We start from the raw sequence: 27,596 nt of genomic DNA on the forward strand, positions 1-27,596 counted from the left end.
GCCCATGCCGGGGGCTAATTTTTTCTCTACCCTCGACCTCTCATCGGGTTTTTGGCAACTTTTTTCGGAACTCAGATTGGTTTCGATGTAAGAGATTGTTGTCGGACAGGAAACTGCTAATTTGGTAGTTCAATCATTTTTCAAAAAATTTCATCAACGGGGACAAAATTTAGATAGGTCGGTAGTTATTTGGATCATCTTTAGGGCCCCCTTTGTGAAGTGGACAAACATAGGAATGTTTCCATTCTAGAGGTACTGATGCATCTTTGATGGACAGGTTGAAAATATGGGCTATAGGTTTGTAAATTAGGTGACCAACAGTTAGCAAAGCAAAGACAGGAATGCTATCCGCTCCGGTAGAAGAGGACCCTTTGAGGTAGGAAAGTTGTTTCAGAACATTACTTTCGTGGATAGGCTGGAAACTAAATTCGTTGAATGTTTGGACAGGCGTGTAGGAAATTGCATGAGCAGGGGTTACTTCCAATACATTATTAAAAATGTCACCAGCTTCAGAAAAATGAAGGTTAAAATTGTCGAGTACTTTTTGGGGCTCTGAAAAATAGTCCCCTTTTCGGTTAAGCGCAAGGGGAAGATAATCTGTGTTAGATGCCCTTTCGATACATTTGACTGTTTTGCAGAAGATTCTTGCGTTGCCATGCGATTCCAGGAGAGTGGAGGAAAAGTATGAATTTTTTGCATGCCGTATTTTTTTGACACATCTATTCCTTAAAATCCTGTTTCTAGCCAGTCTTTGACCAAATTACTTTTCTGAGCACATGCCCAAGCCTTGTCCCTAGTTTTCATGAGCTTTGTAATCAAAGGATCAAACCATGGTGGGCAGTTGCCTTTAATTTTCAATCTCACCAACGGAGCATGTTTATTAAGATTTTGGAGAAACGTATACCTGAAGGTTTCCCAAGCCATAGTCAGGTTGGGGATATCACAGACCTTATCAATATCCGAGTGAAGCACATCATTAGTAAATGCCTGTATGCTGAAGTGTCTCATGGAGTGCTTTTCAAACAATTTTGAGGATGCTTTGGGTTTGGCTGACGATCCCACCCCAAATATGATGGAGTGATCACGAAGGTTATTACCCAGAACACCAGTAAGTGGGAAATTGTGAGGGGCATTAGTCAATAGGACGTCAAGCAGAGATGACTGTCCCGGATTTTTTAGGTTGGTTCTTGTGGGGATATTTATTAATCGAAATAGCGCTGACACTCTTTATCTTGGCTGTGCTAGTCAGGCTCTCTCCACAGCTCCGTGTTCTCTCCCTTGGCTGCACCTGTCAGCTTCACGCGGGCACCCTGGGGTGCCTCTCCCGCCCTTCCTCCAGGAGGGCTCAATGTAGAATAAAACTTTCAGCGATACTCTGTCGGTCAGTGCGAAACTCAGCACTTAACAATATATCGCCCCTCTCCTCTGCGAGACAAGACACCCATGGTTGATTCCGAGGCCATACCCTGGAGTCTGCCACTCGCAGTACTTATTTGCGTGTTATGTGTTCTTGCTTATATCTGAAATTCTCCCACCTCTGCGCGACTTCTCACAAAGGACCGGAATTCTTTTAGATTTCGCTCTCAGCCAGTGGGAACAGCTGCTTAGTTACCCCTCAAAGTGTTTGACTAGTTTTACAACTTTCCGGGGGGGGGGAGCGGGGGGGGGTTCCTTGTACCTTTTTGTCCGGCTGTCTTTATTAACGCCATGTTTACATTCCCGTCCTGGGCTGCGATTTCCCCCCTCTTCCCTCACGGTTAGAGGTGTGACATCTTTTTTTTCGCCTCAGACTTGCAGTCTCTCACAAAGAGGGGCGCTGTGGCCTTTGAAGTCTGACCTCTTGTGCACGGGTTGGAAGTAAAAAAATAAATAATTTTACACCTCTTATAGCTTGGTACCGTACCACTTTCCACAGTTTTGACTCTGCAAGCGACTCAAAGTACGTTTTGAGCAGTGTTTACCGCCCTCACGTCGCGGTGTGGAATCCTTGCGTGATATTTGATATATTAAGGGGAGGCACCCCCCTGCATACATACTTTACTGCTACCATGTGCTTTGTTAGCTGCTGGAAAATAAAGGCGGTTGATGAGGCTCTGAGCCTATGGAATACATATTATCTTAGTCGTGTGTGATTGACCTATTTCGCATTGTATCTCTTCTTAATGACCCTAGGTCTAATACTTACACAATTATTATTTGGTTAATGCTTAACCAAGATTTGTGGCATACCATAGTTGTTACCAAAGGTATTTCGAGGGTTTTATTAACCTCCGTTCCCCATCTGTATCGCCAGGGATCCGTGCTTCTTATTCTCGAGTTATATTTTGATATCCTGAGGTTGAAGATATAGCTAAGCTTCGAACTTTTACTGTTGTATTTTTAAAACCACGGCCAGTTCGCAATGCCCAACCGCCCCTGGCTGGCTCTTGCTGTCTGGGCCTTTCCCTAATTACATTAATGACTTCCTCCAGCTGTCGCTTGTGTGGCGAGGCAAGAGGAGTGACGGGTGAGACCCCGCTCCGCACCCCCGTGCTACATCCTGATTAAACTTAAAAAAATATTCAGAATCACTCTTAATATATATCTTTTTTAAAGGCATATATACAACATCCTGCCTTTACTGCCATGCGTGGTGACAGGGCCCTTGTTACACAAAAAATCCCATTTAGCCAGTTACCCAGTTATTTTGCAAGGGAAATCCTTAATGTATCAGCATAGAACAAAAACAACTTGAAGTTGATATTTGGGGAGGGACGGGCAACATCAGAAAAGAATGCTTCAGAGCTACAGGAATAAAAAATATCATAAAGAACAAAATTTTACAATATTAACAAAATAAACACGGGCGTATTGCACCGATAAAGGGTAATTAATGGTTAGATGTGTGCGAGGTGAAGTGAACATGATCGTATGTATGCCAATTGTGCTAATCGGAGGTGCGGTGGAAAGACAACAAACTGAACACAAAAAGCAGTTCTACAGAAATAAGTTTTCAATCGAGATGATGTAAAAGTGCACAGCTCAAGTGGCTTCCTAATATTGGAAGGAATAGCGTTCCAGATGGCCACAGAAGTGCACCTGAAAGTGTGCGATGCCGTGGCCATCTTTATTCGATCGAATGAATAAAAAACCCATCATGGAAATGTAAAAAGTAACATCAAAAAGGTTGGGTCCAGGTGTAAAGACTGTGTCAGTAAGTCTCGAAGGTGAAGACAGGGTGTCAGCGAGGCTGGATGCAAAGACAAGGTGCCAGCAAGTCTGGAGGTTCTTGGTTGGGAAATTCTCCAGTGTCCAAAAGAGACAGCTGGGGAAATTCCCCTGGAGAATCCACGAGGATAAAAGTAGGGCAAGAAGGGATGTTCAGGGTCTGTGGAGAGGGACTCGGGCCATCATCGCTGTCTTCACGTCGTCGCTGTCTTCACGTCATCACTGTCTTCAAGTCATCGCTGTCTGCTCGGTCATACGATTTCTACGTCGCCATTATCTCATGACGACGTGGTCCTAAGCTACGCTACGTGCAAAAAAATAAACCTCTAACGTTCGAGTCCAGAGTCATTATACAGGTGTAATGCGGGCGTAAGCGACCTTCCGGAGGTGACGTCACGGGGGGTGGAGTCATGTGACGTGGGGGGAAGGTTCGGGGCTTTAAGCGGGTAAACCGGAAGGGGAAGGCAGTCGGGGTGTGAGCGGAAAAGAGTGAGGCCACGCGGGCAAGTGTGGAGAGGGGGGGGCGCCGACGGCCATCGGGAGCCAACCCCGAAGATAAGAGGAAGCTGCGGAGTGGTGTGCAGCTGGGGAGGAGACAGCCAGGAGGGCTGCGTGTTAGAGGCAGCGGTGTGGCTGCCAGGAGGAGCTGCGGAGAGAGAGAGAGAGAGCAAGAAGCTGTGAGAGCTGCGGAGGGAAAAGAGCAGCAGAGAGTACAGCCAAGGGGGGCTGAGTGAGAGAAACAGCAGCGGAGCTGCTGTTGTGGATCGGGCCGACATTGGAGTAAAGACAGCCGTGTGGGTGTACAGCACGAACCGAATAATAAAGGACACTGAGACAGACATCGTGGTCCAGTCGTTTATTACACTGGTGTCAGAAGTGAAACGGCTTGTCAAGACGGCTCGGAAGAAAGAATATTCCTGTGCCATCATCTGCTACATCATCCGACTTACGATTGAGACAGATGGCGCAGCTGGAGACCTGGAAAATCGTGCTGGCGAAACCGTGTGAGCTCACCACGCCGACGACGGCAGTGGGGAGAGCCGATGGTGGTCTGCAGGCCGACGCCTTGCCTGCGCTGCCAGCGCCATCTGCCACGCGGCACGAAGACGCCATCTTGGGCGTGGCAGGGGAGAAACGGCGGGAAGCCGCCATCTTGTCTTCACCGCGGCGGGGAGACGCCGCCATCTTCAACATCGCGGCGGAGAGGCAGCCTTGCGCTGCCATCTGGAGGTGCCGCGGGGAGAGCAGCCTGCTGTGAGCTGCTATTTTGCGAGGGGGAGCTGCGAGGAGAGGACGACGACGCTACAGCTGCTGGGGTGGGAGCTTTCCCGTCCTGGCTCGGGTGCGTGACAACGGAGCAGTCAAGTCGCCGAACGAGTTCTGCGAGACGACTCAAGTTGCCGCCCTGCCGTCCTCTTCTTGCTGCAGCCCCGGGAGGGTCGTAACGATACGCAACCGGCCTTTACACACACCTCACCCATCTTTCGAGGGCCGGGTGGGGGCGATTTTGTTTTCTCTCATGACTCGATTGTGCGGAGCGCGGTTCGGACTGTGGGTATGTGTGTGTAATAACGATGAACGCGCTATCTGCTTGTTGCTCGGTGTCAATTAAAGTGTGTACGTGTGTTGAGAATGGACGGAGAGTATGCTGTGCTTGCTGAGTGTTAAATTGTGTGTGTGCGCTGCAGTGTGGAGTTGTTATATTGATGGCGAAGTTAATTATTAACTCGGGAGCGTCGGGTATCTTGCGCTGTATCATCTCGTGGGTTACCTTGTGCGATGGGCTTAATTGGAAAAAATATATTTTTTTTTTGGTGTATTGTGCTGCGAGGTGCTATGTGCGATGTGGTTGTTGCAAGAGAGAGAATATTTGTGTTGTTGCTGCAATGTTACGACTGGATTAATGGTGTGTTGGTTACCTGCAGATCGGCTTGCTATTGTGCTTAAATGTGCGCGTGTGATCGCGATATGCTGACTGTATGTGCTGTTACACCGTTCTGTACGGTTATGGGGTGCGATGCATTGATTGACTATTGGGGTTGGGATGTTATTAATTGTGCGTACCTGTTTGGAAATTGGTAACAAATTCGAGGGGGACCCTATTATTTGGTCGTATGGATGTTATGTACACGCGATTTTGTGTATATTATGGGTAACGGCGCTTTGTGAGAGAAAGAGCGCGCTTTGGGGGTGCGTGATGACGCCGTTGTGGGTGTCTCAAAGGTTAATGCTAAGGGGACCGTAAATTGGCGCCAAGTTGCGGCGCGTATTCGGTTGGTCGCATGCAGCCACGAGTTGCTTTGCGAGTTGGGTTGTGTAACCAATGTGGTTGGTAAAATATTGGTTAAAAATTCCCCGATATGACTGCTGCGCGCAGCAGGCTGGGGCTGTGCGTCTATCGTTGTTGGGATTGTTACAATAAGACGGGGGAAGCAATTTGTGACCCCCAGCAAAGGGAAGCTGGGGTGCACGAATGGAGAAAACTGGCCACGTGTTCGCACGTTGGGCCGCCATTTTGCGCACACGCGGGGTATGGCGACGATGCGCTTTGCGGAAAGGGCCGCCATTTTGAGTGCGCGCGAGATATTGCGCGAACGCGCTGGGCGAAGGGGGCCGCCATTTTGAGCGCGCGGGAAAAACCTCGGTGGGGCAAATATTCCATCTGTTATGCCTGCCATTGTTGATTGGGTGATGCACGAGTGGTGGTCACGTCGGCCTATGGCTGATGGCTGACCTGACAGCCGGGAGGCGAAACCTCCGTGGTATGTCTTAAACTAATGGGCCGTGTGCTCATATGGCTCGGGGAGTCATGGTTCAGTTGTGCGGTGGCAGACTGAACCTGGTGTGCCGGGGGCTCACGGGATTTGGGTTAGGGCGTTATTGTCTCTATAAGAGAACATTACCCCATGGGGGGGGTCGTTGATATCTGGCCTTGCCGAGGGATTGATCTTCCCTTGGCTATAAAGCGTCAGACTATAAGAGGCTGGTGTGTGTCCATCGCTGATGGGATAGTAAGGGAGGAGCATGGCCGAGTGCTGCTCATCCCCGAAATGGCACTAGCCGAGAGTATGGTAAATGGATGTTGCTGTGGGTTGACGACCACGGTGAGGGTTACGGCGAGTTTAACGTTACCGCTGGGGAGCGTGGCTCTCCACGCGAGGGTGTGCGATTAGGGGTTGTTGGTTTGTTGAGAGTGACTGTGGGTACATGCTGTGTACGTCTGGGGTCTGTGCTGGTCCTCAAGGGAGGACTGCTGGTGGGTAAGAGCAGAAATTTTTTTGTTGTTGTTGTTTCACGTGTAAATAATATTGTTGTTAAAATGTAAATACTGGGGCGTCCATCGCGGTTATTTGGGTAATTATTGGGGTTTTCTTAAGCGGCCCGGAATTACATCATCTCCACTATCCTGGGGCCGGGTGGCTGTCGTGTACGACATGCGGATGTACGTTCGTTGATGTTAATTGCGTTGTTGTTGTTTTTGTTGTTACATTATATGCTTAGTGTCCTTTAGGGGGGGAAGCTCGGTTCGCCGCATTACGATTTGCTATTAGTCAGCCGAGGTCGGCTGGGATTTTTCTACGGGGGAGGGTGGTGTAATGCGGGCGTAAGCGACCTTCCGGAGGTGACGTCACGGGGGGTGGAGTCATGTGACGTGGGGGGAAGGTTCGGGGCTTTAAGCGGGTAAACCGGAAGGGGAAGGCAGTCGGGGTGTGAGCGGAAAAGAGTGAGGCCACGCGGGCAAGTGTGGAGAGGGGGGGGCGCCGACGGCCATCGGGAGCCAACCCCGAAGATAAGAGGAAGCTGCGGAGTAGTGTGCAGCTGGGGAGGAGACAGCCAGGAGGGCTGCGTGTTAGAGGCAGCGGTGTGGCTGCCAGGAGGAGCTGCGGAGAGAGAGAGAGAGAGCAAGAAGCTGTGAGAGCTGCGGAGGGAAAAGAGCAGCAGAGAGTACAGCCAAGGGGGGCTGAGTGAGAGAAACAGCAGCGGAGCTGCTGTTGTGGATCGGGCCGACATTGGAGTAAAGACAGCCGTGTGGGTGTACAGCACGAACCGAATAATAAAGGACACTGAGACAGACATCGTGGTCCAGTCGTTTATTACACAGGTACAGCAGCTGAAGTGTGAAATCTGAGCGAGGAGTGCATTGAAACGGTGGAGGGAGGGGAGAGAGCCCAGCCTATACTGAGAGGCATGAACATTCCAGTAACAAGAGATAGTTTTAATAACAGGTGATTTTAGTAAGTTATTAGTCGTTATTTTTCTCCACATTTGTGCATAAAATATATCAGTTGTATAGAACGATTTTTTTTGTATGTTTTGGGTCAGTACATTTGTTTTAGCAATGTATCTTGGGTCATATAATGGTACCGTATAGAAAATTATGTTTCGATTAACAATTTTATCGTTTCACTTTATGTTGTATTTATTTCCGCAGAGGAATCCAATTTTACTTTTTATCTTACTAACCATGTAATGGACGTAAAATATCTACATATTTAAAAGTTTTGGACCCGGTCAATGAGATGTGAGTGCAGAGACATAATATGGAGGCAGGGAAAACTAGGTTTGGAGTAGCCAGAAAACAATGTGACTGGTATTAATAGCATTGAATATGAATTGATAGCATCCATCGCACACCCTTGCAGGATTGCATGGTCCAGGCCAAGGCTCGCATCTCAGGCGAGTTCACCCGGATGAGGGCGACGCTGGATGAGGACGAGAGGGCAACTCTGGATCGCGTGGACGTGAAGGGGCGTGAGTTGCTATCTCAGATCGAGGAGAACATCGCTCATTACGAGCGCGAGATCAGCAACCTCCAGGCAGCAGCCACGCGCCTGCGCGCTCTGCAGGAGGAGAGGGACTCGCTCACGTTCCTGCAGGTAGGGCGCTCGTGGGGCCAGGGGAGTACTCTACTTACGAACACAACTCGTTCCCAGGCCTGTTCGTAAGTCGACCCGTTCATAAGTCGGAACACAACAATGCACTCAATTTAAATGCCCATACAGTCGGTGTCACGGAATGTGTTATGGTTCATCAAAAATTGGAAGCATTGTTAAACTCATGAATAAGAATAAATACTTAGCATTCAGTTACACTGTAAAATAATTGTATAGTAAAAAAAAATACCATAACATAAATAGAAAGAAAGAAAAAAATCACTAACCTTGAGTCCTAAATCTGTCTTGCTTGTTGAAAGAGGCCCAATCAATCACTACAATTGAACACACACACGGGGCAAAGACCAAGATCCCACGTATAGCCTGAACAGACTGTTGGGGCAAGTGCTGTTAACGAGTACCTATGAAGGCCGGACCAGCACATGATGGGGTGAGTGGCCAACACCACGCCCGGCCGCCTTTGTTTCCACAGTAGATATTTACACACCAAACGAGGTAATACGTTGAAGCTAAGTCGACCTAGGGGAGGCCCACGACGAATTTAGATAATCGTCACTGGTTTGGTCGTGAGCGAGAATCTAACTCGGGTCGCCATTGCACTACCACTCCCTACACATGAACTTATACATGCACGCACATACACTGACTGCCAGCACGAGGCTGACTCATTACACCTTGCGGAGGATCGCTCCGATTAACAAAATTGTTACGTGATTAAGTTCGCGTTTTCCGTCGATGTAAAAAAATATGTAATTCATGGAAGCTAGTTTGTAAGTATGGTGTTCGTAAGTCGAGAACTGCCTGTACATTTATGCAGATGGCACATGCGAGGCATCGCACAGAACAGAATAACGCACCTTGCATTGTCAATACAATCTATGGCCCATGTGTCCTGAAATTAAAGGTAGAAACAAGTCCACCAACGTGTATTTGTATATTCTAGTAATAATATGAATTACCACTAAATTTCCAAATAATAAATAAACGATTAACGCACAAATCCTTCGAGTTAATAATCGGTTGGTAATTTATATAGACGTTGGCACTACAACATCTAACAACATTTAAGCTACTTACTGCTAGATTTTGTTAATTCTAGTAGTCAAATGTCGACCAACCAAAAGTAATGCTAAAAACACAAGTTTTTTTTAACATTAGGAAAGAAAACCTAAGAGTATTAGGAAAGCCACAGGAATTAGTTTTTTGATCAGTCTTGAAAAGTTTTTACCAACACTGTGATTGTCTGCTTCAACAAGTGGTCACCCTGAATAGAGTTTTTTTTTGTTAGATCGTGTAAATATGAATGTGTCATTGAACCCGCCACCACCCGACACAGCCTATTAGGTTTGTCACGTAGTGATAGCATGCCAATTAGTTACTAGTTCAGCACGCCGGTGTGTTAGAGAGTAAACCCATAATATTTACAATTGGAGTACGACGTAATCACAACCAGCCTCATCAGGTGACAGTCAGAATTGTCGAGAAATTCTCCTGTTTTGGTCTTAGAGAAATAAATGTGATCTCATCACTGAGAGCCAATCAGGTGCGAAGCCCAGAGTGGGACAGGTGGATTAATATATGCATATAAATGACAATATTATTTGTTGGGTTATTCACAGTTAATCAAGATACATAATGTACGTGCGTTATGTATGTACATTACCGACTTTTGAGCCAAAATATCGTATCAAAGGTGGGCTTCTCTGCCATTTTTGGGCCCAAAAATCGTATAAAAAATTCTAAACTACTGACAAAGGTAACGCGATGCTCTGAGTGTAATTCGCAGTGGATAATTATTTCCAATGTTGGTTCACAATCACTGCCACTCGATGTCGAGTGCCACGTACGCCTATTGCCCGTGGCAACAGTTTGAGAGGCCACACCTTGCTGATAAGAACCATCGAGTCCAAACGAGTCCACGGCTTTGTCTTGATTACAACCAACAACACTGGGGTAGGCGAATGGTTGAGTGCAGCCTCATCGCGTCTACCAATCACCGTGTGGTTAATGTGGCTCGAGGTGAACTGACTCGTGCCCCCTGTGTCTGACTCCTGCAGGTTCACCTGAAGGAGACAGATTGGTATGGACTCGTGAATTTGCACAGATTCACACACTGGGTGATGCTGTGTTTGAGACGTGTGCTGCGTGATTATACTGTGTGTAATGATGCTGCGTGTGATGATGATGCTATGTGTAATGATGCTGTGTGTGATGCTGCTTTGTGTGATGATGCTCTGTACCACGATGAAGTATGATGATTCTGTGTGTGATAATGCTGTGTACCACGTTGATGTGTGATGATGTTGTGTGATGATGCTGTGTGTAATGATGCTGTGTAAGACACGGGCTGTCTGAGTCACTACTGGTTCTGGTGTCATAGGAGAGACGCTCAGAAGGAAGCTCCACACTCATCTCCCAGCAAAGAAGATATTGCCACGATCAGCGCACAGCAGGGAGCTCTGATCAAACTGATGTTGTTCATGTGTGAGTAACACGGACTCTTGGCACGTATGCATGCATGTTATTGCGTATGTAATCGCGTCTGTGTGTATGTATCAATGAAATGGGGTGTGTGGAAAATGGTAGTCTAGCAGTTGGCATGCTGCACTACAAATCCAGTCACCGGAATTCGATTTCTGCTCACGGCCAACACCAGTAACGATGATATGAACAGGTCCTGGGCCCCCCTAGATAGACTCAGCCGTAAATACACGGTTCGATATGTGCGGTGCGAAAGCGGTTCAACATAAATACAAGTATCTTGTGCAGTATGTAAACATAGACACGAGGGAGGCAAAAGCGGCCGGGTGTGGTGCTGGTCACCAACCCACTCGTGTGCCGTGCCAGTCTTCATAGGTGCTCGCTAACAACACTTGCCCCACAGTCTGTTAAGGATATACAGAGGTATATTTGCCTTTGTAATAGTGTCTGTATGCATGTGTAATGTAGCTTTCAGAGACACCGTCTTGTTCTTTGATATATATTTATTATGAATAAAGTCCTCTGACAACTTAATGAGTAACCGCGAGCGACTATTAACACTTGGATCATTCAGACGACTCTATTCCGAGATAACGTAACTCCAGCCCTTCAAGAATACACAGCGCCTACTCCAGGATGATGAGGACGGCCCGTTCCTAGGTGATGATGGCGACGACGATTCCCCACAACAACAGCCACAAGGTCCAGTTCGCGCCAGCCCTTATCCCTCTCCCAGCCTAGTCACGCCCCTATTCCTGAACTCTCGCTCACCACACCTGGCCCTGTCAATCTCTGCCCTTATTACAATTTACGATCGTTGGGTCACCGTGCTTCCCCTCACGCGACCCTGTCAACGCTTGTCCCATCAATCATCATTTGCAACCACTTAGGTCCCACATTACCCTAACATGACCCTGTCTGTTCCCATTATGTTAATTAGTAACTATGATCCCGGGGAGCCATACTGTCCCTACATCACCCGGTACTTTCCTTACATCACCCCCCTCCCCTCTCTTAAAAATATAGCCATATAACCTATAACAGGTCAAACCCATACACTTAACACAATGCAACACATAACCAATGTTTTAGGACCAAAGAGCTGGAAAAGGAGACATCTTATTCCTCAGCAGAACAATGCGGACAACCATAACAACAAGAACAATGCCAAAATCCGGAACAATGCATGCAACGCAACCTGCGCGATCGTCATGACAAGCAACGGACATTTTGAACATGCCATTGCCCATCAACACACAACTCAAAAACACAATTTCACAGGCGATCCATCACCGAAATGTCAATACTCTTGACCGAGTCCTCGATGCCGGCCTGTCTCCTCGGGCGGATTTTTGCCCTTCCTCAGCCAATGATGGCTTGGCCACCAGCCGAGGGGGGTCGAGGTTCTTGGAGGCCATCATGGGTAAGGCTAACAGGTCATCTGTAGATGGCCCCTTGTGTGTGGCGGGCCTTCGGGTTTCCCCGACGTCAAGGGCTCGATAACTGCGGGTGGCACAACATATTTTCCTCGGCTTCCGATTACTTGGCCAACCGCCCCAGCCAGTCCAACACACCAGACCCCAACCGCAAAGACACTTTGGATGAATCATCTATTCGGGGACGCACACACAGCTTTAAGCACGATGAGTGGATAACTCAGCGGTGACATCTTACTTGCTCATGCCCACACCACGGCCGTCGAATTTCAACGACATCCACCGGCCATTTCCCTGGCCAGTTTAATTTCGGGGACTAATGCAATAGCACTTCTCAACCAATCTTAGCCATGCTCTATCCCTTACTACCCCTCAGCTGCCTTGCATACTTCTGATACATCATTCAGCATGACCCACACGTTTTACTAGCAAGTAAGGTCTCTCCCGTCCTGAGGTCAGACCCCATCAAACATCCATAGGGGTGAACTTCCACAGCCATACTTCACTCAACAGGAATCACACTCAACCCCATGCACCCCGGACAACTTAGGTTTCACTTCGCAAAAAGTTTCCTTCCATGCTTCGTAAGAATATACAGCATGCATCACCTCTTACACCTCTGTCTCCACAGTGGGTCTGAACACGTCGCTCCCTGCTAACAGCGCATAGGCAATACCGTTACCACCTGAACCCGGATAATTCCATATCCCCAAATAGGACTTGCAGGAACGGTTCCCAATCTCCCCTTAACTTTTTTAGCACCCCGAGCGGTGTGAGCCCACGGCCCTTCTGCTCTAGAGGGGCCAAGGAGGACCCCCGCTTCTGGCCCGCCAGGTCAAACTGTCCGCAACAATGCAACAGGACCACATCCCACGAGCAATGTGAGCCCCAGCCCATTGCTCCAGATGTGCCAAGGAAGGTCTCAACCTCCGGGCCATCAGGTCAAGCCGTCTACTACAACACGACGGGACCACTACTCTTGTGTCAGGCGGGATCTCTAGAGATTCCCTGAATATTACGTGAACCAAAACTTCTGCTCGCCAATGTGGGGAACCCACGTAACATTCGTGGCTATGATGGCATCTGACCACAACCCCGGTCGTCAACAAATTGCAGGGGCATCCAGCTCAAGATCTGTGCCCCAGAGATAGGCTACAGCCAGCGTCTCAAATCCAATACTGGCTCCATATCTCAACCTCGCCTGAATCTGAAACAGGCTACAAAATACGAACTTCCTCCATTCGCTGCTACATGCACAATCATCATTAATGAACCACAATGATCCCTCAATTTAAAGGGCCTCATAACAAAATACAACTCGAGAATCACAAGTAGCCAAGGCACGCATCCCTTAACACGCAAAACTCCACACCTTACACACAATCTGACTATTCCCAATGAACCAGCCGCCACTACTACTAGTCGGCCCACCAGCTTTCGTCACTGCATGTCCCGGTGTTTGGTCTCTACGACATCCGATGACCCTGATGCATGAAGTGGTTTTTAGCTCTAGGGTGTCTGGTGCATCGCGACTCGCCTGGGCCACATCGTGGCTGTCCATGAGGCAGTAGATGCAACGGCTCCACGATGTCCCCATGACTCTTGGCATCCCCGCACAAAGTGTCGAAGCTGGACCGGGATCGCCACTTCCGGTGCCGTCCCGGCATCCCTCCTCACCGCCGGTGCCCTCCATGATCCGCTGCCATCACCTCCCCCATAGACTCCGTTTTTTTTTCCAACAGCTCCAAGACAATCTTTGATGATTGGCCAGTCCACTCATCCCCAATTCCAGACTTTCCGATCCATGCAGCCACCCAAGCCAGTTTTTGTAAGGTTTCGTAGGCTTGCAGGCGCCACGCGGGGCCGGCGGTGGGTCATATACTGCAGACATCTCATTGTGGGCATCCTGAAGCATAGCCCTCTTCTCCTCAGGGATGGCCCAGAACGTTGCGAGGCCATCATCGTCAAGAGCCATAGGTAAAACTCTCAACGCCTCCTCCTCCTTCCAGTTGACGGACCGGTACGCTGCTCCAAACCAGCGTGTGAAGGCACTCGAATCTCCCGCCCACCACCATAAATTCTCTAATCAAAGGCAATCTTCGTGGTCGCTCGGTGGTCCCTCGCCACCCGAGTTGACACCGCCACTGCTGCTTCATGCGCAGGACCCCAAATAACGGCCATCAGTCGCGTCGCCTTCAGCGAAATTGCAGCCCCCGACTGCGTGGTCTCCAGCGCGGGAACCCCGACCACAGGTGGCCGCTCCACCATCCCTGCGCAACTTTTCAGCTTGTCCCCAGCTGCGCCAGCCCTCAAAGTTGCCGCTCCCTTCGTCGCCACCAACTCAGCGACGGTCGAGCGGAGCCGATCTGCTTCTACCTCCCGGTCTTACCACTCTTCTGTCACTGGCGCTGTTTTCTCTGCACCTACGGGTTTTGTCACTGGGACCCAGGCTCCTGGGGCTGCAAGGGGGACTCCGTGGTCGTCTTCCTTCTCCTTCTCTGAAGATGCTACAGGTGGGTTCTTACTCTTTCCTTTCCTAGGCATTTTACAAGCCACTTCTGACACCACTGTAATGGAGTTCTCAGAGACACCATCTTCTTCTTTGATATATATTTATTATGAATAAAGTCTGCTGATCATTACTTTAATGCGGCTGGTTCACATGAAATTGATTTCTATAAAAAGATGGTACTTTGCAAGCTGACTGGGTATCAACAAAGTTTCGTTCATGAAGCAATCCATATGTACAGACACAGACACTTTCAACCGAGACGACGGTTTGAAACTCAGCAATCATTGGAAGGATGTCATCAACCACTTTGGGTCATGACTTGATTTGTGTTTTCTTGTCAACCTCTACCATCAACAGTCTGGATGTGTGTAACGAGGTGTAATGCCCCCCCCCATCTCTACCCCCCTCCCCCTCATCTTTAACCCCCCCCTCTCTCTCCCCTTATCTCTACCCCTTCCTCCCCCCATTGTCTCCTCCGACATTAGCACTGGCTGACCTATGCCGCACATCTCTCCTCTTCTCAACTCCCCCATTGTCTACTCCTACATTGGCACTGGCTGACGAGCTGCCCCGCCCATGCTGTTTTCCCTGCACAGCCTTCCTTCTCCCAAATCTCACCCCCCGCCCACTCACTTTGAAAACCCTTACAAGCAGTTGCATTTGGAGGCTTGCCCCCTCTTTTCTCTTTGCCTGATGAAGACCACTGTGTTGCAATCGAAACGTCGTGGGTTTTTGCTCTTTTTTCTATCTACGTGACTTTACCGACAGAACCAAGAATATGAAGTCCGCTGACAACTTAACGAGTAACCACGAGTAACTATATACACTTGGGTAATTTAGACCAGGGGTCCCCAACCCCCGGGCCACGGACCGGTACCAGTCCGTGGCCTGTTAGGAGCCGGGCCGCACAGCAGGAGGTCAGCGGTGAGTCCGCGCGTGGCCCACCCATTATTTTACTTGGCACTTCCATCCTTGCCTATTTCCCGCACTGCGCACTTGTCTGTCACAGTTTTTGTAAGCCCACAAGCTAACCCCTGGCCAAAATGAATAAAAATACAAGCGTAGCTGGAGAGCGTCTTTGAAAAGGGGGAAAGACCCAATGAGGAACCCCCCACCCCGGTCCGTGAAAAAATTGTCTTCCACGAAACCAGTCACTGGTGCCAAAAAGGTTGGGGACTGCTGAATTAGACAACCCTATTCTGAGATAACGTAACTCCAGCCCTTCAAGACTACACGGCGCCTACTCCAGGATGATGAGGCCGACCCATTCCAAGGTGACGATGGCGACGATGATTCCCCACAACAACAGCCGCGAGGTCCGATTCACGCCAGCCCTTATCCCTTTCCCAGCCCGGCCACGCCCCTATTCCTGAACTCTCGCTCACCGCACCTGGCCATGTCAATCTCTGCCCTTATTACAATTTACGACCGTTGGGTCCCGTGCTTCCCCCCACGTGACCCTGTCAACGCGTATCCCATCAATCATTATTAGCAACCACTTAGGTCCCACATTACCCTAACATGACCTGTCTGTTCCCTTTACGTTAATTAGTAACCATGGTCCCGGGGAGCCATACTGTCCCTACATCACCCCATACTGTCCTTACACATGTATTTTGAACTTCTTTCACACCGTACGTAGCCAACCATGCTAATTGGAGGTGTATGGGTGTATGGATGAGCGAGAGTGAATGTTCAATGAACATGGGATGGTTTGTGCACTGAGCTACAAACATGGTCACCTACACGTGATTCATGGCCATGGCTGGATTCCAAGGCTGGATTATGGATTGGGCCAGTGGGGCTAGTGTCCCGGGGCCTCGGACTGCAGGGGGCCTCCTAGCCTCAGGCCACACGCGGTGCATGGCCCAATACTTTTAAAGGAAGTTGAACGCCAGGGCCTAAGCGCACACAGCGCAAGCTGACCACTAGGCCCCTGGTTGCTTATAGCGTGAGCTAACCACTAGGACCCCCCAGACCCCTCAGCGCTTACAATGCGAGGGCCCCCCAGACCCCTTGGTGTTTAAAACGTAAGCTGACCGCTAGGGCCCCTGGGCCCCTCAGCGCTTACAGCGTGAAGGACCTCAGGCCTCTTGGCGTTTAAAGAGTGAGCTGACCACAAGGACCACTAAGTTCCTGGGGCTTAAAGCGAGATCTGACCACTAGGGGCCCTGGGCCTCTCGGCACCTACAGTGTGAGGGTCCCTAGGCCCCCCCACTAGGGCGTAACACCTGGGCTCCTTGATACATAGAGAGCATGCTTAAGACGATAGCCTCTCGGAGAGTATGGTGCTTCTGTACAACTGAGCCACTGGTTGATACGCTACAATATGCTGTGACATAAAACATTATTCACCAACAAGTCACTTCACTCTGCATAACAGGACAGTTTTAAGGGCGGCATATCATGACAAGCCGTTTGTTATTTGACTTACCGTAACTAGCTATCCCTTTATTTTAGCTAGCTGCCTATTTTCCATAGCAAGCTGCCCATATGATTCAGCTTGTAAACATAAATTAGTTAGCTAGCTGACATTTTTCCAGCTAGCTGCCTTTACAACCACATTAGCTGCACTAAAAAAACAGCTAGTGAAATTGAGGGTTCGTCATTTGTTGAGAACTTAGTTAGCCATTGACAAATCGATTATTAAAAATACACCGCTAAAAGCTATACTTTTTCATACACTAACGCATATATGAGAACCAATACATACTTAAAGATTAAGGAAACGCCATTCATTTTTTCCAAAGACAGTCTGTTTTTAGATCAACGGAAGTACATAATGCTCACGTTGACATGCAAATTCTCGATAGCTCTTACGAGGCCTTTTATCCCCTCCCCATCGATGGGGTGTGGCCTATGTGCATCGTCTCCACCCAGTCACTTCACTGACTTATCAGAAACCTTAGTTGGTTGTTCAGTCAATGAAAAAAGTTATCTTTTGAATTTCAAGCAAACATAATGCTCTCTGAGTCATATAATTTTTCATCTTTTTCTAAAACAACAGCCTTTTTAAAGGCTATTTTAACAATCCCTTCTAAGGGCTATCTTTAACAGCCTTTTTACAGGGTAAAGGTTATTTTCTTTTATGTGCTTTTCCACTTTATTCATTTTATCTACTCAAAGCTGCCTTTCGGTACAAGTAGACTATAAAATACCACAATTTTATCTTATTTTCCAACAGGAACGAAACATATTCTTTGTTCTTTTGGTAAAGTGACATAGAAGGGTAATAATAAAATAATACAAATCTAAAACAATAAAATTCTCACGACGTTTCGACTGCAACACACGCAATCATCATCAGGTGTGAAATCCACAGCAATAAAATTTTGAAAAAATGTGGCGTTTTTTTTTTAACGTCAGCACGACGGACAGCGATTTGGCAGTTGGTCAGAGGGACGAGTCCATCTGTTCGGAAAAGAGGAGGGGGGAGAAGAAAATAGAATGCGGTCTGAAAGTCACCGTAAGCGTGAACACAATCAATTAAGACCCGAAATGGTTTATCAAATCCTTCCAATGATTGCTAAGCCAGAATCCATCTTATCGGTTGAAATTGTCTCTGTGTTTGTATATGTGAATAGCCTCATGAACGAATCTCTCATGGTAGCCAGATGGCTTGTAGAGAACCTCTGTCTTGGATAAACCATTTCGGGTCTTCATTGATTGTGTTCACGCTTATGGTGACTTTCAGACCGCATTCCATTTTCTTCTCCCCCTCCTCTTTTCCGAACATAGATGGACTCGTCCATCTGATCAACTGCCAAATCGCTGTCTGTGGTGCTGAAGTTAAGAAAAAACTGCTACTTTTTTAAAAATTTTATTGCTGTCGATTTCACACCTGATGATGATTGCTTGTGTAATGTAGTAACTCGGCGGGAGACGACTTCACGGGTAACACACTCTTTATTTTATCAAACTCGTTCACAGGTGACTAACACCTACTTTGTATCTCGGGTGACAAACACCCACTTAGTATCTCGGGTGACAAACACCCACTTAGTATCTCGGGTGACAAACACCCACTTAGCTACTTGGCGACTAACGCCCACTGAGCTACTCGGATGACCAACATCCACTTAGTATCTCGGGTGACAAACACCCACTTAGCTACTCGGCGACTAACGCCACTGAGCTACTCGGATGACCAACATCCACTTAGCTACTCGGCGACTAACGCCACTGAGCTACTCGGGACACTCCCTGCCCGGGGTATCCGTCTCGACTGTGGGTCCCCAGCCCGACCCACGGGGGCGTCGGACCCCGGGTCCCACAGCCTCGCCTCCGAGCCACACAGGGCCCCGGTCCCCACAAGGACGGCGGGACTAGGGGTCTCGGGGCACTAGGTCTTCAGCTCCGTCTTCGGGTCTTCAACTGGGTAACTCTCCCCGAGTGCTCTCGCGCGTCCCCCTTTATACCCCACCTGCGGACGTCGCTGCGAGCACCCACTTATTCGACCAATCGCTGGGCGCTGGCTACGATCCTATTTTCCCACATCTCATCGTGCCTCACCACCCACGCCGCGCCGCCCCGTCATCTGTCACTCCCGGCGCGCGCGTCCACACCACGCCCACAACGCGTGCCCAACCCCGCACCCCGCGCCGCCCCGTGATCCATCACTGTCACAGTCGGCGCACGTCAATACCACCACTACATCACCCCCTACCACATAGCTCGCAGCCGACCCGGCTGCTATAAAAATATACAAACCGCCCTGTGTGCCCCGTAACACAACACAACAACTAACGTAACAACACAACACGACGCGAACACTACCATCCGCAACCATCAACCAATGCCACCGCGACAATAGAACAATATATACAAACCGGCGAGTGACAATAGCAATGTGTATGCAGAAAGGAAAATAAATGGAATTTTTTTTTTTTTCTTTCGACTCGTGCAGTGTCCCATTCTTTCCGAGCGTCCCTACAACGGGACATTACCCCGGCAGAGGGGAACACCGGGCGAGCTCGGTGTTGAGAAAAAAACGTCTTCATGAAAATTGTTGTGCCCTAGCCCGAGTCCGCCTTGCCGGTCCGTCGTACGGCACCAGACGCGGTTGAACGTCCGGTGGTGCCGGCGGTTCAGAAAGACATCGGCCAGGCACCGAGGACCCGTGCGTGCCCCGGGGTTCAGGCTCCCGACGGTCAGCAGCCGTCAAGCCCGAGGCACCTGGGGGTGGGTCAGGTGGAAACACGTGAGGAGCAGCCTGCGACACCTCCCTCCCCGAGTCGACGGTCACATCACACGCCCGGTCGTTACGGCACAGAACGGGGTCACACGGTGCCGTATAGGGCTTCAGTCGGGAGGGGTGCACGTACCAACGGCGTTTTTCCCATTTAATCTGTATACTCTGGGGTCGTGCAACCCGCACAATTTCCACCGGTCCCCTCCAAGGTCTCAACAACTTGGGGGACGTAGCCAACGGTGCATGTGGACAATGCAGCCAGGCCTTATCGCCTGGTTTCCAATCATGCGTATGCACCCTCCGCTCATGCAATCTCTCGTTCGCAATTTGCCGCGACCGCGAATTCAACCTCGCCGCCTCCCGTGCTTCAGTCAATTTGGCGATATTAAATTTGATGTGGTCTGCCAATTTTGATTTTGCACGTGGCTGGGAAATCCCCAGTTGGACGTCCATGGCCGGATCGGCCTCCCGCCCATACATAAGAAAAAATGGGGAAAACCCCGTCGCCGCATGAGGGGCCATTCGATAGGCCGCGAGTACCCCCGGCACCTGTAAGTCCCAATCAACCTGATCGTCGCAGACCTGTTGGCACAACATAGACGTAATCGTCCTGTTCAGACGCTCAACCATCCCGTCAGTCTGCGGGTGGTAGGGGGAAGTACGCACTTTCATTGTACCCAACAGGTCGCACACCTCGCGCAACAAACCGCTCGAAAAATTATTTCCTTGATCCGTCAGCAAGCGTTCGGGGGCGCCCTTGTCCAAAACATAACCCTGGACAAAGGCGTCCGCCACCCCTGCAGCCGACTGGTTGGCGAGTGGCCATGCCATGGGCCATCGGGTGAAGTATTCTACGCCAACCAGCAGGAACCTATTTCCCCTCGGTGTAGCAGGAAAGGGCCCCAAGATGTCCAACGCAACCAATTCGTTCGTGCGCGAAACTTGAATGGATTGCAGCGGTGGATTAGCTGCCAATGGTGGCGGTTTTCTTTCGGCGCACCCTTCGCATCCCTTAAGAATGTTCGCCACGTCGTTACCCATCCCCGGCCAATAATAGTCTCGCTGGATTAGGGCGAGCGTTTTGTGAAAACCCAGATGCATGAGCCGTTCATGAGCTGCCAGAACGACCTTACCCCGCATAGCAACAGGCACAACGAGCACGTGACCCCGGGACATGTTGTCCCACTTCATCAAAAGGCCCTGTCTGCACACCCAGGAACCGACCCGCGCATCCCCTACCTCGGGAGCGCCAACTTTTCGACGTAGCGTAAGTAGGGAGCTGTCGGACATTTGGAGACGGCCCCACTCAATGAGGGGCAATGACAACAGCGAATCCCTCCCCGTGGGAGCGTCGACTCCCAATTGCACTTTGGACAAGTTAGCAGAACCGGCACACAACGAGTCCAACCACTCTGTCCCCTCATCACTTGGAGGATGCGACTCGACAGTGAAATCCGCTTGAGACACGAGCCGTTCCTCAACGGGTAGCGGCGCGGCGTGAGCCAGCACCGTTCCCTGCGCAATTTCGGCCGGCCGCGACCCCGTATTCAGGACCCTTACGAACGGCTCACTGTCCCCTCTCACCATGGTTTGAGCAACCGCTAAGTCGAGGCCCCTTCTGGCCCTGTTAGACGGCCCCAACGGCACCCCCTGTGCCACCGCGCCCACCTCGAGTGGCTTCCTCAACCGACGGGGTACCAACATTTTCGATCCCGGGGGCACCCTTACAGTCTGAGTTGCCAGCGCCTGCACCGTCGCACAAACCGTGCGTATTTTGGTAGGGCTCGTCAAGAACGCAAGCCGCCGACCTGACGGAAGCTCAATGCAGGCCTGATCTATGAGAATTTTGATGGGCATTTTGGACAAAAAGTTCGTACCTAGCAAACAGGGAACGGCCAGCGATGATGATACAAAAATAGGGCCCGCCAATTTGATGTCACCAATGCAAATAGTCGCCCGAATCTGGCCGATGATCCCCAGGGATCCCCCATTCGCCGCATTAAATGGCACGTCTACTGGCAGAAGGGGTCTACTTTGGACGGGAAGAATGTTATAAATAAGGTCCGAGATGATGGTGGCCGACGCACCCGTGTCCACAAGCACCCGGACCTCAACCCCGTCAATAAACCCCGTTACCACGGACGACCCGGCCGACGCAGCCACGATCCTGTGGGCCAATTCGGACCACTCGACTGCTTGCGGGCCGCGTACGGACCCCCCTCGCCGAAATGAACCCCCGGCACCCAGCCGCGAACCCCCCACCGCCAAGCGGCGACCCGAATGTGCCGTGTTTGTGGACCGAACGTGTGAGGTGCCGCGACTTGCCGGGTTTTGTTGGGATGACTTGTGGGCCTGGTCGTCGTCCCGACGTGGTCCTGTGGCGCGCTGACGCGGGGCCCGGCACCCGGCTGCGACGTGACCCCGAAGGCTGCAGTTGTAGCAGACGACGGACGTCGTTGGTTTCGGTTGCTCCAGCTTGCGGGGTGAACGTGTGGGCGAACGACCTCCCGTTCTCCACTCCCCCGGACGCGATGCAGCGAAGGCCTGCTCCTGATCCGCAGCTGGCTGAGGTTCGGCGATCGTGGCTGCCAGTACCGCGTTCCCCGCCAAATTGCAGACGACCCCCGGCCTGCGTTTGAGGACCTCGTACGCGTGAATGCTCGTGGCGATCGCCAGGGAGCAGATATCCATCTCGTCCGCCACATTGATGGGGACCCCCAACTCGTGGGCCAACGCCAGCAGCTGCTCCGTCACCATGGCGTCCTTCCCCTCCTTATCCATGCGGGGAAAAGCTGCGTCCGCCAAGGCGAGTAGTGCCGTGCGATAGGCGAGCATCGTTTCTCCAGCCACCTTCCGCCGATCGTAGAACTGGTGGCGACACGTGGAGGGCGGCCCGAACACCTTCGCCATCAGGTGTAGTGCGGCCTGGAGCGTAGAGCGGGACGACCTTGCAGCAGATGTGAAAGCTGCACGCGCGTCGTCGTCGAGCATCGCTGGCAACGCACGCAGGGCAGTGGTGTCGGACCACCCCGACATCTCCTGATGAGCGAGGAACCTTCGTTGGAAGGCTCCCCAGTCGCCCCCATCCGCCTTGAACGCCGACAGCGCGGGCAATCTTTGCTGGAGGACCCGATCGTCGTCGACGTCGGAGAGATTTTCCCGCGCTCCGCTGTAGTTGTGTAAAATGTCGGCTCGGTTGTCAGGCGCAAAATGGAGAGCTCCGGCGCGCGCTGATGACGTGGGCTGCGCTGAGCGGAGGTCTCCGGTCACGTGGTGTCCGTGTTTCCCGCCAATCGATGGCGGCCCCTCGAAAACGGCGGCAACTTCCAGACTTTTGGCGCGAAGCGCCTTTTGGCGGGATCCCGCCAGCCTCGCTCCTTCCTCCAACCCCGCAGCCGTTTTCTCGCCCGCTGGAACGGAGATCTCCGCCAAGATTGCAGCGGCGGCGAGCAGCAACTCCGCCAACCGGGAGTGTGCATCCTGCAGGCTGGTGTCGGAGGCGAGCGGAGCGCCGGCCATCTCCGCGAAGGGCTGCATCGGCGGCAACTCCTCGTCCTCTCTTCCTGAGGTTGGTGTCCCCGGTACGCCGTCGTCTTCCCGACCTCGCTCGTGGGTACGGGTAGTCTTCCTCGTGTCCATTCTTCTTGAAGACAGGTTCACTTCTGACGCCAGTTGTAATGTAGTAACTCGGCGGGAGACGACTTCACGGGTAACACACTCTTTATTTTATCAAACTCGTTCACAGGTGACTAACACCTACTTTGTATCTCGGGTGACAAACACCCACTTAGTATCTCGGGTGACAAACACCCACTTAGTATCTCGGGTGACAAACACCCACTTAGCTACTTGGCGACTAACGCCCACTGAGCTACTCGGATGACCAACATCCACTTAGTATCTCGGGTGACAAACACCCACTTAGCTACTCGGCGACTAACGCCACTGAGCTACTCGGATGACCAACATCCACTTAGCTACTCGGCGACTAACGCCACTGAGCTACTCGGGACACTCCCTGCCCGGGGTATCCGTCTCGACTGTGGGTCCCCAGCCCGACCCACGGGGGCGTCGGACCCCGGGTCCCACAGCCTCGCCTCCGAGCCACACAGGGCCCCGGTCTCCACAAGGACGGCGGGACTAGGGGTCTCGGGGCACTAGGTCTTCAGCTCCGTCTTCGGGTCTTCAACTGGGTAACTCTCCCCGAGTGCTCTCGCGCGTCCCCCTTTATACCCCACCTGCGGACGTCGCTGCGAGCACCCACTTATTCGACCAATCGCTGGGCGCTGGCTACGATCCTATTTTCCCACATCTCATCGTGCCTCACCACCCACGCCGCGCCGCCCCGTCATCTGTCACTCCCGGCGCGCGCGTCCACACCACGCCCACAACGCGTGCCCAACCCCGCACCCCGCGCCGCCCCGTGATCCATCACTGTCACAGTCGGCGCACGTCAATACCACCACTACACTTGTGTTGCAGTCGGAACGTCGTGATAATTTTCGTTTTATATTTTTATTAATTTATTATTAAAACATAATAAAATACAATTCTCACGACGTTTCGGCCACAACGCAAGCAGCCGTCCTCAGGTGAAGAACAGGTCTGTCGGGAAGACAGCGTCTGAATAGACAGACCTGTTCTTCACCTGAGGACGGCTGCTTGCGTTGTGGCCGAAACGTCGTGAGAATTATTTTATAATGTTTTATTTTTATTATTTTATTATTTCCCTTCTACGTGACTTTACCGAAAGAACCAAGAATATGAATCCCTGCAGTCACGAAAGCTTTAAATCAAAATTTAAGGAACGAAACAGTAAGACTTCTCTCAAATCTGGCTTTCGCTTGATGAGGCGAGTTGTAATTACTGGCGAAACGTCGTACTCAGATTGTAAATGTTGCGGCTTGTCTCTCCAACACGCCAGTGTGCTGCACTAGTGACGAATTGGCATGTTCTGTTTACGTGACAACCCTTACTAGTTGGCTGTGTCGGGTGGTGGCAGGTTTTAACAACACATGAATACATTTATGCGATCTAACCCAATAATTATATTATGGGCTGTTGTTATAGTGGTGCTGTTGTTATAGTGGTGCTGTTGTTATACAGCTACTGTGATTATCGTTACTGCAGACGGATGCTCACCGACTCTGGACCCAAACTCGGCCTACAACAAACTCCAGATTTCCTCGGACCTCAGGACGGTGACGCTGACCGCTGTCTCCCAGGGTCGCCCCGATCACCCGCACCGGTTTGATGCCTGGTCACAAACCCTGTGCTCCGAGAGCTTCTCGTCGGGTCAGCACTACTGGGAGGTGGACGTGGGGGATGCGGCGGGGAGCTGTAAGGTTGGAGTCGCGTACAGGGCGATCGCACGGAAAGGGTGTGGTGAAGAGTGCAGTCTGGGAGAGAACGACTCATCCTGGGTTTTACATAAAAATAACAACAGCTGCTACGTGATTCATGATGGTGTCTGGACCTCATTGCCGGTGAGGGATCCTCCCCGGAGAGTCGGGTGTCACCTGCACTGGGAGGCGGGGCTGCTGTCGTTTTACCGCGCCGACTCAATGGAGCTGTTGCACTCCATTCACCACCCGTTTAGTCAACCGCTCTACCCCGCACTGTATGTATATGGTGCCGGTGGCTCAGTGACGATTCTGGATCTGAGTCGTGCGTACTGAGAGCACGGAGTGTAAGCGGCGAAGAGAAACGGGCACAACGCACATACTCATGCACACAAAGACGCAGATCCCCCGTGTAGCCTTAACAGACTAATGGGGCAAGTGCAATCAGTGAGCGCCTTTGAAGTCCGGCACGGCACTCGAGATGGTGGCTGGTCAACACAACGTCCGGCCGCCTTTGTCTCCCCAATGGTGACATTTACACACCGTACCAATAACTCATTTGAGGCTGAGTCGACCGAGGGGAGGCCCATGACCGGTTCACCAACACCAGTGACGATTATCCGATTCAGTCCTGGATCTCTCCTAGATCGACTGAGCCTCAAATGAGTACCTGCTGCGGTGTGTAAACATCGCCACTGGGGAGACGAAGGCGGGACAGTCGTGGTATTGGCTACCCACCTCCTTGTGTGCCGTGCCGACCTTCCTAGGTGGTCGATAACAGCACTTGCCCCAACATTCTGTAAAGGCTATACAGGGGATCTTTGTCTTTGGGTGAGTGGGTTGGTGTGTGTATGCCTTTATGTGTGTATTTGTTATTGTGTCTGTGTCTTCGTGTCTGCGTGTATCTTTGTTTTTGTGTCCGTGTCTTCGTGTCTGTGTGTAACGTAGTTATTGTGTCTGAGTCTTTGTGTCTGTGTGTATCTTTGTTATTGTGTCTGAGTCTTCGTGTCTGCGTGTATCTTTGTTATTGTGTCTGAGTCTTCGTGTCTGTGTATATATTTGTTATTTTGTCCGTGTCTTTGTGTCTGTGTGTAACGTTGTTATTGCGTCTGAGTCGTCGTGTCTGTGTGTACCTTCTTCTTGGTTCTTTCGGTAAAGTCACGTGGAAGGGAAGTAATAAAATAATAAAAATAAAACATAATAAAATAATTCTCACGACGTTTTGGCCACAACGCAAGCAGCCGTCCTCAGGTGAAAACCAGGTCTGTCGAGGCGACAGCGTCTGAATGAAACAGCACACGTGCTTGGATATGGAAAATGCAGGTATGTGATTAGTACTACTTATGCCCGTGCATTATGCAGGATTAGCAGCATCAAAGGGAGGGAATAGGGGTAGCATTAATAAAGGGAAGAAGTGTTAATAGTATGTAGCTGCAGTAACTAAAACCACCACGTAAATAACTAAAGTATAAACTACATAGTATCATCAGTATAATAAATATACTCTACAATAAGCTGAGTTACTAACAGTAAGTAATACATTACAATTCTACGTCGTAAAAAAGTATAATATGCTTCCATCTAAACTTTATTCTCTTACATCACACTAGTCTACACCGTACTATATACTGCCATAGACAAACCCAACATTAAATTATATACTGTATTGCTATAAACCACCTTATACATTGTAATATTACACTATGTATTATGCTATCCACCCTAATGTATATCACACTGCTGTATATTCACTATACAATTACGATACTATATATTACTTTGTACATTGTATTAAGCATATAAATTATTATACTATTTGTTTTTATCCACTGTACCGTTGACCGTCGTGTGAAAGATACTAAGAGGACGCAACGAAATATGTCAATGGGAGAGTATGGAGGGGAAACTTGCACCGGAGCAAAGAATCCATTCCCTGCGGAGAATACAATGCCAGTGAGTGGAACGCTGTCTGAAAGTCACTGTAAACGTGAACACAATCAGTTAAGATCCGAAATGGTTTATTACGTCCTTCCAATGATTGCTAAGCCAGAATCCATCTTCTCGGTTGAAATTGTCTCTGTGTTTGTATATGTGGATCGCCTCATGAACGAATCTCTCATGGTAGCCAGATGGCTTGCAGAGAACCTCTGTCTTGGAGAAGTCAATATCATGTGAGCCCACTGAATTGTAACAGTGATCTGCTACGGCTGAGGTGTTTGTCCTACCGTGTTTCAAGTCTGCTTTATGTTCATGGATGCGGTCCGAGACATGTCGTTTGGTTTCTCCAATGTAACTGCTACCACAGAGGCAACTTAGTTTGTAGACGCCAGGGTACTGTATGTCTGGAACCACATCTTTTACAGACGGGACCAGATCACGGATTTTATGTACTGTGTTGAATCGGACCTGGATCTTGTGTTTTATCAGGATTTTGGAGATCTTTTTTGTGACCCCAGCAATGTAGGGTAAGGTGGTGGTCTTGAAAGGCTCCTCAACACAGTACATAAAATCCGTGATCTGGTCCCGTTTGTA

The 27,596-nt window shown here is 50.3% G+C and overlaps 1 protein-coding gene across 1 annotated transcript in view; it reads left to right on the forward strand.

The window, feature by feature from the left end:
- LOC144947437 (E3 ubiquitin-protein ligase TRIM11-like) overlaps positions 1–25,400 on the forward strand; it is a 37,595-nt gene extending 12,195 nt beyond the window's left edge. Inside the window, exons 3-6 of the mRNA XM_078876683.1 lie at positions 7,851–8,084; positions 10,160–10,182; positions 10,483–10,586; positions 24,853–25,400. Of these exons, the coding sequence (XP_078732809.1) occupies positions 7,851–8,084; positions 10,160–10,182; positions 10,483–10,586; positions 24,853–25,400 (909 nt within the window). The remainder of the gene's footprint in view (positions 1–7,850; positions 8,085–10,159; positions 10,183–10,482; positions 10,587–24,852) is intronic.
- The last annotated feature ends 2,196 nt before the right edge of the window (positions 25,401–27,596 follow it).

The sequence above is a fragment of the Lampetra fluviatilis genome, chromosome 45 (genome assembly GCF_964198595.1).
Source record: "Lampetra fluviatilis chromosome 45, kcLamFluv1.1, whole genome shotgun sequence".
Classification (NCBI taxonomy): Eukaryota; Metazoa; Chordata; class Hyperoartia; order Petromyzontiformes; family Petromyzontidae; genus Lampetra; species Lampetra fluviatilis.